Consider the following 16,528-nt stretch of genomic DNA (forward strand, 5'->3'; position numbering starts at 1 on the left):
GCACATATTTTTCATATAATCTATATTTTTGCTTGCTGAGTCAAGGTAAAGATGGGAATTCTAGCTAACTAAAGTTCGGCTTGCTAGTACGAACGCCTACGAATAATATTAATTGTATTGACGTAATACAACTTTTGCATTATATCCTGTTCTTTCTCTTTCCAGACTTATGTTTTTAATGTCCACGACCTGAAATCAAATTAATGTGATAAATATATGAGCAATCCATCAAAGTGACAAAAATAAAATAGAGTTTTTATACAAGTTACTCTTGTTTGTTCTTCTTTCATTATGCTCCACTTTTGCTAAAATGAAAGTTACCGTATCTCAGTTCTGCAAAACATCTCTTGGTAAATTTACAACTGAGAGAATGTTCCAGATGCGATACATCTTGTAGCCTTTGCAATGTATGTCTCGTTGTAGGCTCATGTTACCTACATAGAGCTATTGCAGGCAACTCATAACAAACAGCACCTCCACAGATTTCATGGCTGTGAGAAGAATTGCATTACATTAAAACGTTCACCCTAAATAATATTTTAAGAAATCACTTTTCTACAGTATATGAAGCAGAATTTATTTTACTACAAAATATTTTCCCCATTTAAAGTACACCCTGCAGTAATTAAAAAAAAAAACACTGCTTTTCCAGTTGTGTGGTTTTCGTGCCCCGGGCCCTCCTCCCATACTTTAAAAAAGTAAAAAATAATAAGGAGGAGGTCAGGGAGGACAGAATGCGGAGATAGAGTCGTGTCAGAGAATGGCCATGCCACTTTTAGCTATCTGGTAACATCATGCAATTCATGCTGACATCAGAAGCCAATTTTGCACATCATTTACCGGTACATTATAGAGGCATAGTAGGCCAGTCTAAGACTATCCCAACTACAAAAAAAGGAAAAAAACATTGCTTACCTTTGCCAAAGTGAAGGCCGGGAGCTCCAATCCAATGTACAATGAAATGTAAGTAGTTAGCAGAAAATGTACACCACGTAGACCATGAAAACGTTTAATGAGCACTTTTTCATGGCCTACATGTACAGCGCTACAGAATCTGATGGCGCTATAGTATATAGTAAAATAATAATACGTGGACAACCCTGTTTTTGGTGTGCATCTTCTGCCGGCTATTTATATTTAACAGAAATGACATTAGCCAGCCAGTAACTTTGTTCTGAGCTGGCTCATCACACTGCTGGAGAGTTAGTCGTCTGTCCAGTAAGGAGGTAAACTCTATATGTGCATACAATCTGCAGACACCATAACCACTTCAAATCACTGAAGGGTTCATGGTACTGGGAATAATCATTTAAGTTGTGTTTAGTCTGAGCACAGTCAACTATTGACAGCCAGCATTCTCAGCCACTCACAATGTCTCCGATCCATGTCTCTGTAGCAGATACTATCTGAACCCAGCTGGTGAGATAGACCGGTATTAACAGCTCAAATTAAAAGTGCAGGATTTGTTCCCTGGCATGGGCAGCTCATGCAGTCATTCTCCCAAGGTCGATAAAATGACTGCCATTAAGTTGGGTAATGATAACTAGATCCTAGATTAGAACATACTTGCAAACTATCAAAAACTAAATATTCCATTTACATAGCACCACCTTTATATTATAATTGTAAGTGATTACCCAGATCACATGTGGATTATAATCACATCAGTGATGCTATGCCTATTTGTTTGCCATCCTTTAAACATGATAATTTTGTTCTTTACAAACAATTCATATCATTGACTGCATTGAAAAACGTGAATGGGTGAAATTTGTCAACCTGCTCAGTGGCATCACATCAATCAGCTATTTCCTTTGGCTTTAGAATGAGTGCTTGAAAGTAGAATATTACGAGAGACCATCTAGACTTGGCTAATTGTACTCCCAAGTGTGGTTTTGTGCTCCACTCCTTTGTCCGTGTCCCTTCTTTAACCTTTCGCTTAGATTCAATGTTAAGCCCCAGCCTGTGTGGTTTAAAGCAGGCCAGAATAATAGCTGGACTCAATGTGCGTTGCATATCGGAACTCATTATTATTTTTCTCTTCTCTATGTCATTACAGACATCTGAACAGTGAACATGCTCTGGATGACAGGAGTACAGCCCAGTGTCGAGTGCAAATGCAAGTTGTACAGCAATTAGAGCTACAGGTAAAACACTGAAACACTCGCTTCCTGTTACTGGATACATATTTACCAATTTAAATACTTAAAAGCAGGTGCCTTTGTGCTTACATAAATAGTTGGGCTACATTGTGTCAAGAGTTACACAATAATCCAAGATTTGTCAAGAGTAATACAATGCCCCAACAACGAGACAGCAGACTCATCTAAACCTTAAGGTATTTCCACGTAAGGTTTGTAAAAGTATTTCATAACAATTTCACCAACTGGATGCCTCGTTATAGTTTGGGGCTGGTACAATGTGAAAATTTAACTCCATCTTACCATGGCTTCTCAGAAATTGATTCATTGTGGCATACTCTCTTCCCATTGAAATGCCTGTTTTGTATGCAAGGCAGCAATATGAAGATATATAGAGGGCCTTGGGCTAAATAGAGAAGATAATTACATTTGGAATTTTACTGAGTTTAAAGTCATTTACAACTTCAAATAGTAACCGAGGAAATATCTGCAAAAACAGACTTAAACTTTCTGTTGTTGCCACCCCGTGTGAAAAGCATACATCTTTTTAATTACATAACATTTTAATTCCCCTAATAATTTGTCTTGTGTCATTTTGGCTCCTGCATGAATCTGGCTTTTATTGTAACTGTCCCTCTCGGTGTACTCTTCATTAACCCAGTATGGCCTAATTTATTTCCTTGCACTGTAGTGTGAAGCGTAAATTATCGAGTCTTGCAGAAACAATTACAGGAGGAAGTTGGCTATGTGGTCACATTAATGGAAATCAGCCACACATCAACTAATTAGCCACTTTTTATTTAGATTTAGAGTCCATATCTCACATTGGGAATAATATATCAAAGGAGCATTATGATTTATTTTAATGGTTTGTAGTAAAATGGAGATGTCCAATTTCTAGTTATATTTATTGTTTTGAGTGGTTATATTGTATAATGTTATTTCATGCTCATTGTCTACTGAAGTATTAATGTATGATCACGTGCTGTAAACAATGGGACACCACCCACGGGTCTGCTCACTAATCTCCAAACTATAGCAAATTAAAATTCAAATGTAAAAATGTAAAAATTCTCAAACACCCCTACAGTCACAGTTTAGCTATTTTAGCCTCTGTTTTGCAATTCAGTTTTCCGTTCAATGCAATTCTTTGTTTAGTAAATAAACCGCACCGTGTAGTAACTCATGAGAGACTAAGCTGAAACAAAGGCAGCCAATGCAAACAGATGATGCCACCTAGTAATGTATATTCCACCAGCCTTGGGCAGACTCGGTATGTCTCAGTTCTGCAAATAGGTTAATGTAACCCTAACACTGATCCTAGATCTAACATTAAAGGGAAACTATAGTGTCAAAATAAATATTTAGTATTTTTTTTATTTGCTCCTGGCATGATTTCAAGCAAACTCCACCCCCCCCCCCCCCATTACATGTTTAAATCTATAGAAATTAACCTTTAACTTACCTTTATTCCAGTGCTGAGACACAGTCTTTGCTGCAGCCCTGCCCTCCTCTTTTTATCATTCAACTTGCTGACTTCTTGTCTAGTCAAATGCTTCGTAGAGAAGCATTGTAGACAAAAAGCAGAAGTGCCAGTTACTCACCTTCTTCCACCGCCGGGCTCCCTTACCTCTCCTCCCCCACCGACGTCAGCTCCCCCGTCTGACGTCAGCGGAGCAGAATCCGCATGCCCGGCAGTGCCGTGCGCGCATTCAAAGTGTCCATAGTAAAGCATTTTCCAATGCTTTCCTATGGATGCTCTTCGTGATGAAGGCATAATATGCCTTCAGCGTCGCAGACGTACCTCTAGTGGCTGTTCGGAAGACAGCCACTAGAGGCTGGCTTAACCCCAAATGTAAACATAGCAGTTTCTCTGAAACTGCTTTATTTACAGCAAGCAGGGTTAACCCTAGAGGGACCTGGCACCCAGACCACTTCATTGAGCTGACGTGGTCTGGGTGACTATAGTGTAAGCTAAACATTGCAGCCCAATTTTACAACTTTAGTCACATCATTCTTATGACTCTCCCCTTATAGAGGCCTGATGTATCAAAGTTGGGTGCAAAGGCTTCCAGTAATATTACTCTAGCCACGGTTTGTACCATTTGACATGATAGACACCAGGCGGGCTGGCATTCCTGTCTATCACTTACCTGGGATGACCTCCAGATGGTTGCATTTTTGATGCCTCTTTAATGATTGCCACATGGTTGCCCATCAGAATCTGGTCTTCCACACCAGTGAAGAACAACACCACTCTAGATGGAAATCTTATAGCACTTTGAAGGTTGAAAGAAATGCACTTAACACACTGCATTCGAGAACATCCCACAAATGTTTAAAAAGCTTTAGAACTGGTGATTGGAAAAATCATGGAAGATTTTTGATTTTGTATTCTGGTTCTCATGTTTCTGGACCTGTTTGCAGCAATGTAGAGCAACCGTTGACCTAGTGGCAGCCACAGAGTAGCTGCCCATAATACAGTGTTTAACAGATGACATTGGGATGATTTGAAAAGGAAATTACAAAATGTTGGTCAAAATACTCCAGTCTGTACATTTTTCATCAGTTCCCATTTAGGTCTGCTATATGCATTACTGTTGTTAACTCCAATTCCTTGTCTACGGAATAAACCCCATTGTTTAAAGTATTGTCCATCTTGTCCAAGACTTGTCTGTGGGCTTCCTCCCATTTTCTAGTCTCATCTTCTTCTAATAACCTAAAGGGAAGTTGAGATCAGTGCATAGGGATAGATAGCGTAGATCTCTCTTCTCCACAAACTCTTATATGTTGCTCCTATTGGTTGTGCAACAGAAAAGATGCAAAAAATATCTTTGCATTATACATTATCTTCCCTGCACCCTTGCAACTAGTTCTTTTATGTGCACAGTGTGATAGTCCTCTCTTACCTGCACCCTTTACAATCTTACCAGTAAAGGAAGGAGATTGCTGTATAATATAATATATATATATAATAATATGGTTTTCTGTTCCCGTACCCACAGAAAACTGTGCAAAGTGACTTTGTGACTACCCTCTGCCTGATCTGTAAGAGCAATCAGAATAGTCATATGTTTGCTATTTCTGGCACAGATTACTAGCTCTGTCCTCCATGAACCCATGTATTTTACATGGGGATCATTCTCTTTACTCATACTTGTATTCCTTCTTATTAAACTTTCTCTGTGTCATGGTATCGTAGGTCAGAGTATGTACAATGCATAATATTACCTCTCTACATCAGATTTAATTTCCATTAGCAGAGGCGATTTATTTAGCTTCCATTTCAGTCCCTTTGCTCGTTTTGATACAATATATTTATCACCCTGATGAATGTCTTTCCCCGCAGCCTTCACAGTGGCTTTATTAGTGTTTATTTGGAGACCTTTGAAACCCAAGTTGATGTAACAATGATGATCTCTTCTTAGTCTTTGTGCCCCAAAGAGGCCTCATGACTTCATCTGAATCATCTGGCGGGATGGTGAGAAGGAGCTAATGGGGCCAAGGTTCGCTAGCTCCTATAATTTGATTCAAGATATAACAAAAACAACCTTTCATTTTCTTATCTTTCAATACTATAAGTAAAAGATTTGGTAGTGAGTTCTATTTATATTTCTGTATCCTTAATTCCTGTTTTTATAGACATGAGACTTGTATTAATGATGGATACAATGTTATTCATGACATTCAGATACAGCACTAACAATTATATGTTTAAAGTTAAAATAGATATTTGTCAGAATATTACGGTAATATTTCCATGTGTGTTACTATTAGGGGAAAAAATATTAATTTGCATAGAAGTTTACCGTCATTGCTTGAATTCCCAAATCATGTCACTGTGAATAAATTATATTTTATCTAAAACTATTATCCTTTTGGATACTGTAACATATTGATGAATTTGTATTTTGGAAGGAACCCTCCATGCGCTTGAGCAACTTAAATGCATATTAAATGAGGTAACTTACTTAGTTTAATATGCATGTTGTACATTATCTAGATTATGAAGAAAAAAAAATGTTTGCAGAGTTAGATTTCTCAGAACTGTCCGGCCACTGGCTACACCCCCACTCAGACATCCAAAATTAAAGTGTCCCTCTCTGTCCATTTGAAATGTAAGTCATGACATCTGATCATTTTCTTCTATTTAATTTAAATGTCCACCCCCAACAATTTAGTGCAGGCCAAATCATTGCTTTATGTAAATGTAAAGATTTGTTGTAGAAAAGATTAAGCTTTTTAAAGAGGTAGTAAACCAACATGCCACCAATGCCTTCTATAGACAGACTCGGTAAACAATGTAGACAATAAATAGAAAACACTTTTTTATTTGTTTGATTTCAATTATGTAATCATGCTTAATGGTATTTTGTTTACCATATCATGTATATTTACAGCATTTCGTGCACAATGTTTTCTTTTTCTAAGTCAGTCATTTTTCTAGACAAAAAGTGATGTGTTGTGTTTCACCTGTTAGGCAAAGCCCTTCAAATCACGTACTTTGATGGGGACAAGAAGAGACAGCAACACGTAGTGAATAATAAACGTTATTCGGACCTGACAGTGTTCAATCTGCGTTGTAGAAAGAACACTAATAAAATAGTTTCTGGCACAATTACACTCACATATCTTCTTAAATGCAAATACTAATGTGGCTAAATTGGAAGTTAAGGTGATACGGCACACACTGCTTTATTCCCTGGCTCGTCTGATTATATGCAATTCAGGCTAATTTCCGTGTCTTTTTCAGTCATTTGTTGAGAATGTAGAATGGACTCAAGGAATATTTCATACTGTTTGCCAATACCTTTTGTCTGTTGGCAAGTTGAGGATTGGCCAGAAATCCCATCCCAAATGCTGGTCATAAAATTTAGTCAGGACTCCTCTGTTCAAAATTGCAGTTTGACAAGTGTTTCAGGATATTAAAAAAAAAATATGAAATGTAGAAAAAAATTCATGTTAACTCTTTTCTTACACTTGCTGTTTACAGCTATATTTCATTTTTTATTTATTTATTTTTTTTTGTCCCAGGGAACATCTGGCAATTTTCCTGGTCATATTTATACTATTTAGGCATTATTTTTTTTAATGCTTCTTATATTTCCACAGCTTTCAAAAGACAAAGAGCGGCTTCAAGCAATGATGTCGCATTTACATGTCAAGTCGACAGAACCCAAAGCTAGTCCCCAGCCTGTAAGTATCTGCATGCTTTTTGTCATTTGTCAAGCTTGACCTGTTTGGGATTGTTTTAAACAAATATTCATGCTTAAAATTGCCAAATGTTTTTTTTTTTATATAGTTATCATGTTTCTAAGCAAGATGATGCAACCCCAACTACTCTAAGATATCTTTTTTTTTTCTCTTTTAACTTTTGTTGCAGACTCCTGTTTTCCATATTTGACTTTGTTATAAAACCTAGTCTTTTGTATTTACCCTTTCATTTTGTCAGTGGGAAGGACGTTCGTCTGAAGCCATTGTATTGATATTGAGACATCACAATTCAAAACATTTTCTTACCCTAATATTTATCTCTATATTCTCAGCCCGACAAGTCCACACATGTCACCAATTCCAGTGTTTACAATGACCGTCCTAGTCCCATTACTAGAAGAGACTTATCTCTTCTTCACCATAGACTTAACTGATCAAACCATTTAATTTACTCTGACTCAAATGTGATTGATCACTGTCTCATAAACAAATTGCAACATTCTATTTTTCATAAAAAACGTGGTTTTAAAAAAGAGGCAAACCCTGCATCAACATTCTGATGATGTATCAGCCTGCTAGGCAGGGTAAGGTTTTAAGTTAGGGATGCTAAGGAACTTTTCCACATTCAGTACAAATAATGGGAACAAATCAAAATAATGTTTTGAATCTTGTATCCATTACATCAAAAGTGCATCAAACAAAAATGTATAATTTATAGACGTGGTGACAGTTCTCCCATTTAAAATAAGTATTTCTGTAATTTTCGGGGGACAAATGATATAACTCATCGAATTAGGTAACTCATCGAATTATGTAGTACATATTTGGGAGAGGGCAGGATCAGATTCGGGGGCCGGACTATAACTAGCAGTCCTGCTGTTCCCTATCTGTGTGCACAACTAGCAAAATGAGTTGGAGTTAGCTTCATACATCATGGACATGTTTAATAATGTGCTTTGCTATTTGGTAATTTTTTTCCAGTTAGGACCGTAAGAAAGCATCGTAGTAGCAACCAATGACACCAGGACAAGGGCCCCAGGTCTGGGCTGTACTGTCAATTTCAGGACAGTTGAGTTATGCTGCTGGGCTGATATAGTAGGTCTTCAGAAAGTTGAATAGGTTACTGATGGTGTATTGTTAAGTTACTTGTTGCTGTAGTACTTAGATGAAGGAATCGTTTTGATGGAATCTTGTTGTCTGACCCATCTTGAGTGCAAAGGCTAAAGATCATCAGATACATTCTGATTATTATTTGAAATATTGTAGGTCTTTCTTTTTTCACCCGGAACACACCTACTAAATTTATTTTTAACTTCTCTATCAAATTTTGCACTGCGAATTAACATTATCTTTCTTAGTTGCTGCACACAGTGCCTTTTCATGGCAAGAAATGGGCTTGCATATTTTTGACTGACAAAATTAATAGCTTAGGAATTCATACACAGCAGGCTTTCTTATGAAAAAGTCTAATATTTCTGAACAGTTCTTGTATAACCATTTATTTAGAGTCCAAGCTGAACCTTTGACAGCTAGAACGTTGTTAGGAGGGAACAGAAAGGGCGCTGAGATGTAAACTGACAATAGACAGCCTGTGTGCGGCACGGTATTGTCAAATGCATAGATTGTTTGGATTAGTGTATGTAAATGTACTTATGTATTGCCCTTTGAAGAAAGAGGGCGAGAAAATCACATTTGTGTATGAAAAGTGGCTCATTCGTAGGCAACATTATCAGCTCGCAAACCTGTAATGTTAAAAGTTAGGAGGGGAAAGAGCGCCCCACATTCGATATTGTCTGGCAGTGTCTGTTAGACAGAAACGTTCTTTTGAATTATTGAAAAATTGATTTTTTTTTTCTAACTTTCTTTTTATAGAGACTGTGATAACATTCAATTATTATAGGACTGACTAAGCAAATCAAATAATTAAAATGTAAAATTTATATTTTAACCTGAATATGTCTACAGTCTATTTAAAGGGTGCAACAAAAAAATACAAAATAAAATCTCATCTGTAAAATTGCAGATATGAAAATGAATGAGAATTTTTTTTTATACAAATATTACCATGCTGAATCAGTAGGGCATTTATATTTAAGCTGCAGATTCCAAACAGATCATGCCTTACTAACAGACACCAAACCTCCTGACATATCTGATGGCATTTTATTTTGTAGGAGTGGGTGTATGGGACTTGGGGGCAGAACTTTCACGGATAGAACAGGAAGCATTTTTTTCACAGGAAGTCACCAAAGACCTAAGGTTGGATCCCCCAACCTATATCACTTGCTTTGACTCCAAGACCAGTGAGGACCTCTACTTTTTTAAAAATTCTCATTTAATGTATTTTCTTTCAGTATATTAACTCTTTCCAACATGTTTACATAACGTATTGCTTTCTCCAATATAGAAAAATAACTATTTTGAGACTGTATGAGTGCGTTTTATTAATTTTAGTCTGTTTTCTTATACACTCTTCCAATGGCATTGAATACAAAAGTGAATGTAAACTAGGTTCAAAACGCTAAAGACCACGGTAATTCAGCAATATCGTTTTTAAACGAAATGACCCCTACTTTTAGTGCTCTAAGAATGCAACATACATTTAAAGAAAAGGAAAAGAAGACTCAATACTAAGAATGCAACATACATTTAAAGAAAAGGAAAAGAAGACTCAATCAGTACAAACCTACTTATTCTGGGTTTTTAAATATTGTTTCCAAACCTGGAAGTAACTCAGCCAATCAGAAAGCATTCAATCTTTTCTATAGAACCAGAACTTGGCACATTAGATGAATGGAATGGATACCTAAGGTGATGGCAGCTGTACTGTGGCTGTGGGACTGTCATTCACAAGCTTTCATGCATGTGAACGCATCCCAGGCAGTTTATCAGAAATGTGTAAAACAGTCTGGCAAAGGAAGGGGTGATTTATGTTGTGTGTGCACACTGTACAAATATTTGGATGGTCACAAGATAAAGTATACCTTCCTCCTCTGACATAAAAAAAAAGAGGAGGCTGTTGTAAGCAAGGAGACAGAGGCGGAGGACATGGAGATATGTATCCATTTAGTATGAAACCATTGGAAGAAAGGCACATATGAGTGTTACAAAGTTTAATGAGCCAGTATCCTTTATTATAATAAAATGTATACTTAAAATAGTCTTTGGAAAGTAAATTCTGTTTAACAACAAGAATCGGTCCTTAAATTTGGAACTGTCCGGAACAGGCAGAATGTAGGGTACAGAGTCATATGCATGGGAGACGAACAGTGTCCCTAAAAACGCTGGTATATATTTTAATCAGAAAAGTTGTCAACAATATTTTGTGTATTGTATTGAAGGATAATTGCTTTTTGAGTATTCCCAAACGTCACACAACTGTCATCCATGAAGCAAGCAATATAATTTTTCTAATGGCTGAACAGTAATTAAGTTTTTCAGACAGTGCACCAATTCAGACTTGACCTAAAACATTTAAAATAACATTTTCAAATCAAATGCTTGGTTAAATATTCCATTCTCACCCTAAGCGAAAAGCAATTAAGGTTATTTTTGAAGAAAAAAAAAAAAGCATATCATAAATAGAAATATATTGAGGCAATTAAATTGTACTGTGGGAATGTAAAGGCTAGTTGGCTTTCAAATAAATGTGCCAAAATAATAAAATAAAATAATTGCTGTACAATATTTATACTCATTTCTAATGCCCACGTACTAAAAAATAAATGTGAATATACAATTACGAATAAGGCTGGTATGACTATTTCCCTACATATTATTAAACATACATTTAATCAAACTACTCATTTTTTTCTACCGTGCTGGATAATACTTTTTAAAAACAAAAAGCAGAAGTAAAGAAAACTTAACTTAGTTTTATTTTATTCTCCCCCCCCCCCCCCAAAGTTGAATCAATCTTGAACTCTGTATTATTGTAGGAGTTTCATATTAAAAACATGCACATTGCAATGTTTATATGCCACCACTATATCACAATGTGACATGTTCAAGCTTATGACCGCTGTCGTGGCAGAGTAAGCTATGTTGTAATCCTCATGCACTCAAAAATAAAAACATGCACATTGGACAAGCTTTACTTTATTTTTTTGTTGTGAATATATAATATTTTTTATATTTTTTTCTACTTTGTTTTGGTTACGCCAAACTACCAATTTGGTTACATCTCATTCGGGAGAACATCACTAAAGAAACTATTTATTAGATATATTAGCTCAGCTCTGTGGAGCTAACAGAAGAGTAAGATAAGCTTTGTGGCGGTCTGATTGACACCTTGGGAGGTGTATCTTTCCTCAATGTTGAAACTGTCAAAGAAACGACAGACTAACAAAAAGGAGTCAAAAAAATTCCTTTAACTTGTAATCCCTTTACAATGATGAAGTTAATACTGAAATTCTTATTTATATAGTGCCAGATATTCCTTGACACTTTACAATGGGTGCTAGAAATCTTACAAATACTGTAACAAAATTGCACATAAACAAGAGATACTGAGGGCACTGCTCAAATAAGCTTACAATTGTAGGCCGTCTTTAATGCTACGCCTGCGTGCAATTACTTAAAAAGATCTCTAGTATTTTTTTGTTTTGTTTTTAGCAACATTAAACAGTATTTAAAAATAAACAACATACATTTGATAATATTAACGTGGTTCTGGCAAACTGTTTCTTTAAAAACACGGACTTTTAGATCACAGCTGCTTTTTCACTTTTAAATGCAGGCTCCAATCTTGAGTGATTAAAGCTCAGAATTTCAGTGCAATTAAATCATCAGATTCTACCCTGAGCAGACTGGCGCTGCTAATAACAGAAATTGCTGCCCTGAAGCATTCGCTGGAATACCAGGCTGGCAATTTGGTGGAAGGGCGATGTGTTCCGTCACCGCTCAGATCGGGAAGAGTTAAAATGATCTGTATTTAAGTATAGATATAAGCGCATCCTCCTGATCTCTGGCTAGTATTGTCATGTAATACATTTAGGAAAAACAAAAAGATACAATTATGTCTACTAAAGAGCACACTTAATGGAAATCCATTTCGATTAGGGGTTTACATCACTGCCTGTTTATGAAAATTACTGGTGACTCATTCGTCAAATTTAACGAGAGGTTGTTTCTTGAAAGTAAAGGTTGTGGGGAGAATATAGGATGGAAGGTATTCTTCATGTACTTGTTGCATATAAAGTGATTCCCTAAATAAATTGAGAATAGAGTGCAAGGTGTCTGTGCAGTAAGGTCAGAGTTTTGGAGCAACCACATCATCATATTCAAATGTATTTGCCTTCTTTTAAAGTCAGGGTGAGTCGGAAAAAATGTAAAAACAAATTACAAAAGCAACATTTACACGTTTCATCGTGAACCTATATGAGAGGCTGACACTATATTACATCAGCAAATAGATTTTTTTTTTTAAGTTAAACATTGACGATATGTAATCGGGGTAGCTGAGTAACAAATAATGCCCATAGTAGGGTGTACATTTCTAAAAGGGAGTGCGAGTATCATTTATGTATTCAGAAATCAGACTATGGAGCTAAGGCAGTATATGAGCATCTATATCAAGGACGGATGACCTTTGGGATGCCAGCTGTTGAAGACTATATTTCTATGTTGCTGACTGAGCAAAAGAAAAGTAAACCACAACAGCTGGCATGCCATGGGTTAGCCATTATTAAATTTACGAGGTTAACTGTCATGTTGATGTGGGCCAAAACAGACATAGTTCCACCATAGTGCCCACTAAAAGTGGGATATATTATGAGGGTTTTGCAAAGTCTTTACAATTTGCCTAGTTATGTGGTACATAAGTATGTACAGTTAAAAACAAATAAATAAAACTTTATAATAGGTAAAGGAAAATGGTCAGACTAGATGAACAATTTAGTTGCCATCTGACGTCATCTGTTGCTCATTCATAATTGTATGTTTCTAGTCTTAGGAAACGATCCATTAAAGCAACCTGTAAAGTAAATCATAATATCACATACTATGCCATAAGCCCATAGTTTTATAAACCACATTAATATTGGAACATGCGAAGATTAGTGTAGCTTTATCAGGTGGTGGGTGTCAAAGTTATTCCGTAACTTCTTGTGATGTGTTCCGAATTCTCCAGCTCTGGGCATCATTGGTTTAATGTGCTCTGTAGTGCACTGCTCAACGTTTCTGGCACTAGAATAGTTAAGTCCAGGTCTCCGTGATATGTTTTCATAGTAAGCCAGTCAGCTCTGATCGTAAGAACATCACATGCAGCCGATCCCGGCATCTAAAAAAAAAAACGTAACAAAAGAAAACAGAATTCTTCAATAGCAATTGACAAGGTCAGCATTTCGTCAAATTCTTGGTTAAGCTTACAAATAGATGTTGGAAGATGAAACGTCCGTGGTCTCACAGTTCCAGCTTTTTGTTCTCTCTTTTCCTCGCAGATTGCAGTCATGTTTAATTTGGAAACTGGGCTCCTTTGGCAAATTAGCAATTAGAACAATTTTGTGGGAATATGTATATGTGTCATTAGTTTTCCTGCAAATTAATAGCGAGAGCAGAGGTCGCCCAGACATTTTCCACTCGAGTGAAGCTCTACTGTTGAGATTTGGCACTTTGTTTTGGAAAAGCCACAGCTGCTCGAAGCCGCACTCTTCCTCCTGTCTTTTAATTAGTTTACCTCATAGCTATTATTACAAATATTACTGCACCCCCTCCCCCTTCTTTAAAATAAGATTACTGTTTCTACAAAATATTCTGGTGACATCTTGCACCGCTTGCTTGCTGACGTTGGGGGTCATTCAAATGCAGCTTTTAATCATCGGATCACCTCCATAAGCATCTCCTAATTAGAGTCCTTACAATACAATTTCATGTGGTAATTAGCCAAGATTGGCTGCTTTCGCTGTACGTTATTAGTAGCAGCCCAGCAGTGGGTGTGAATCTGTGTCATTTGTCAAATCTTTTTGCTTCACTTTTTCTTTTTTTCACTGTCTGCCTTTTTTCATCCTCTCCATCGCAGTCCTCATGCCATTAAATCTCAGTATCCTTATTATATCACTACTACTGAAAAAAAACTTGGCGAACAGCTGATCAGTGTTGAAAAAGAAACGTCAAGTCCTTAAAACTTATGATAATATTCTCTTTAAGTGCACATTACATATTTTTTTTTTTTTTTAAACGTGTATACAGAACATCTCTCTTAGAATTAAAGGAAGGCCACAACAATCTCTTGGTGTAGATAGGCACTCAAATGGACTATGGACGACACTTGGGCGGCTTTAGATTCAGAGGAATAAGTTACTAAGTTATTTACCATGAATCTTGATTAATGTTAGTAATGGTGTTATATGAAAATATGTTTTTTTCTGTCAAAGACTTGTGACACGTGACCACATTTATATATAATTAGCCAAACTAATACTTAAAGGACGACTCAACACTCATAAATCACTTCAGCTTGCTGGAGTGCTCTATGGATGAGGAATATCCCATTTAAAAGGCACTCTATGGAACTGCTGATTTCTATGAGAAATCATCACTTTAATTATTAAATAATAAAACAACCCCATGGCTGTCAATCAAACAGCCAGAGAGGATTACTTCCTGCTTCCGTTAGCTCCCCTGAGCACATAAGCGCGTCTGCCTCCCCCTGCATACCTCTTCTCAGATCCCAGATTAGTCCAGCACTCATTCTGAAGAATGGCTCTCAGGGATTCTCAATGAAAAGCCATGAAGAGATTGGAAGTCTCTTCCAGGGAAAATGGGATAGCTTGCAAAGGCTGCAGTTCGTAAGTACTTTAAAAGCTTTTTTAAAGATATGCTTCCGAAGAAAAAAATGCATGCATGTATTCATTGGGGGTACATCTACCAAATAGTGATTTTGGTTTTGTTCCTTTAATCTAACCCAACTGAAGGTTTTATATAATTATTTGATATGTGTCAAAGCTACAGATCGGAATAGATAGCCAAATGACATATAAGTGTTAGATCAATAGACATTGTAAGTGTATAAGTCTGTCTTATCTGTCTATTTTTCAATCTATCTGACTTGTTTTTAATATACGTTATTTAATTCAGATTGGTAAAAATGCACATCTGTGTTGCATTTAATAAACCAAAGGGGAAAGGGAAAAAAAGAAAACATAGACATGTATACAATAAACTGTTAAAAAGCAGAAATAGTCCGCCATGTACTCGGGGGATGCTCATTAAACCACATTTTGCTCCATACTGTAGAAGTTCAGCTTTATGTTTACAGATAGACTCATGAGGTCACATTATAAGAATGAAGCAGAGGCTTGCTTTCCTTTAGTAACATTTTGAATTTACTTTATTGCCTATGCAAAAATGTTTGTGTAGAGATTCCAAGCAAGTGTTAAATCTCCATCAAGCAAGTAACCGCAATTCATTGTTTCACTTGTTGGGTGCTGTGTCCGATAGAATCCTTTTTTGTGGAACGAGCCATCCTTTAATAAGTGACCGTTATTTCAAATAAATGAAAGAAACACTGAAGTTGTCTTGATTAATTCCATATACCTTTTTGTAATATGACTTCATATTTTGGCATCGACTCAACGCTATTACACCGTTACGCTGGCAAATTACATTTAATGGCAAATAATACAGTTATGCACATTTTAGCAGAATTTTCTTTTTTTAACATATAACTAATTTATCGTAAAACGGAATAAAAATGTGACATGGTAATAAGACTGAATGATTACACAATGTAACACCACGTTGTATATTTTATTTGATTTAAATATTTTGGACACTTCTCAAAAAAAAAGGTTTAAAAAAAATAATGAAATGAACTTACTTGAATTAATAATCGAGGTCTGCTTAACGTCCGATGTAATTGTGCCAGCCTAGGATAATATGTGGATTTGCATTCTTTTAAAGTCAGGGAGACAGAACCGAAGTTTATGAAAGCAATGTTTACACAATTCATTTTTAACCTAAACATTGGCCTGACATTATATTAAAACAGCAAATGGAAGTGTATATTTAAATTGTACATTGGTACCAAGCATTGCATGGGTAGGAGTTCACCAGTGGCAGCTTGTTTAAAGTCATTGCAAAGTTAGCATAATTTAGTAATGTTTTAAATTTCTGTGTCATAATGATATACAGTTAAATTATAATTAGTTTGGCTATTTAGATAGCTCTACTAT

At 36.2% G+C, this 16,528-nt stretch overlaps 1 protein-coding gene across 7 annotated transcripts in view; it reads left to right on the forward strand.

Annotated features, from left to right (window-relative positions):
• Nucleotides 1-16,528, forward strand: part of FOXP1 (forkhead box P1) — a 691,275-nt gene that overhangs the window by 653,103 nt on the left and 21,644 nt on the right. For all 7 annotated transcript variants that reach the window (XM_063426766.1, XM_063426763.1, XM_063426764.1 and 4 more), the window contains 2 exons: nucleotides 2,060-2,147; nucleotides 7,254-7,337. In XM_063426766.1, the coding sequence (XP_063282836.1) occupies nucleotides 2,060-2,147; nucleotides 7,254-7,337 (172 nt within the window). The remainder of the gene's footprint in view (nucleotides 1-2,059; nucleotides 2,148-7,253; nucleotides 7,338-16,528) is intronic.

This window comes from Pelobates fuscus, chromosome 7 (genome assembly GCF_036172605.1).
Source record: "Pelobates fuscus isolate aPelFus1 chromosome 7, aPelFus1.pri, whole genome shotgun sequence".
Lineage (NCBI taxonomy): Eukaryota > Metazoa > Chordata > Amphibia > Anura > Pelobatidae > Pelobates > Pelobates fuscus.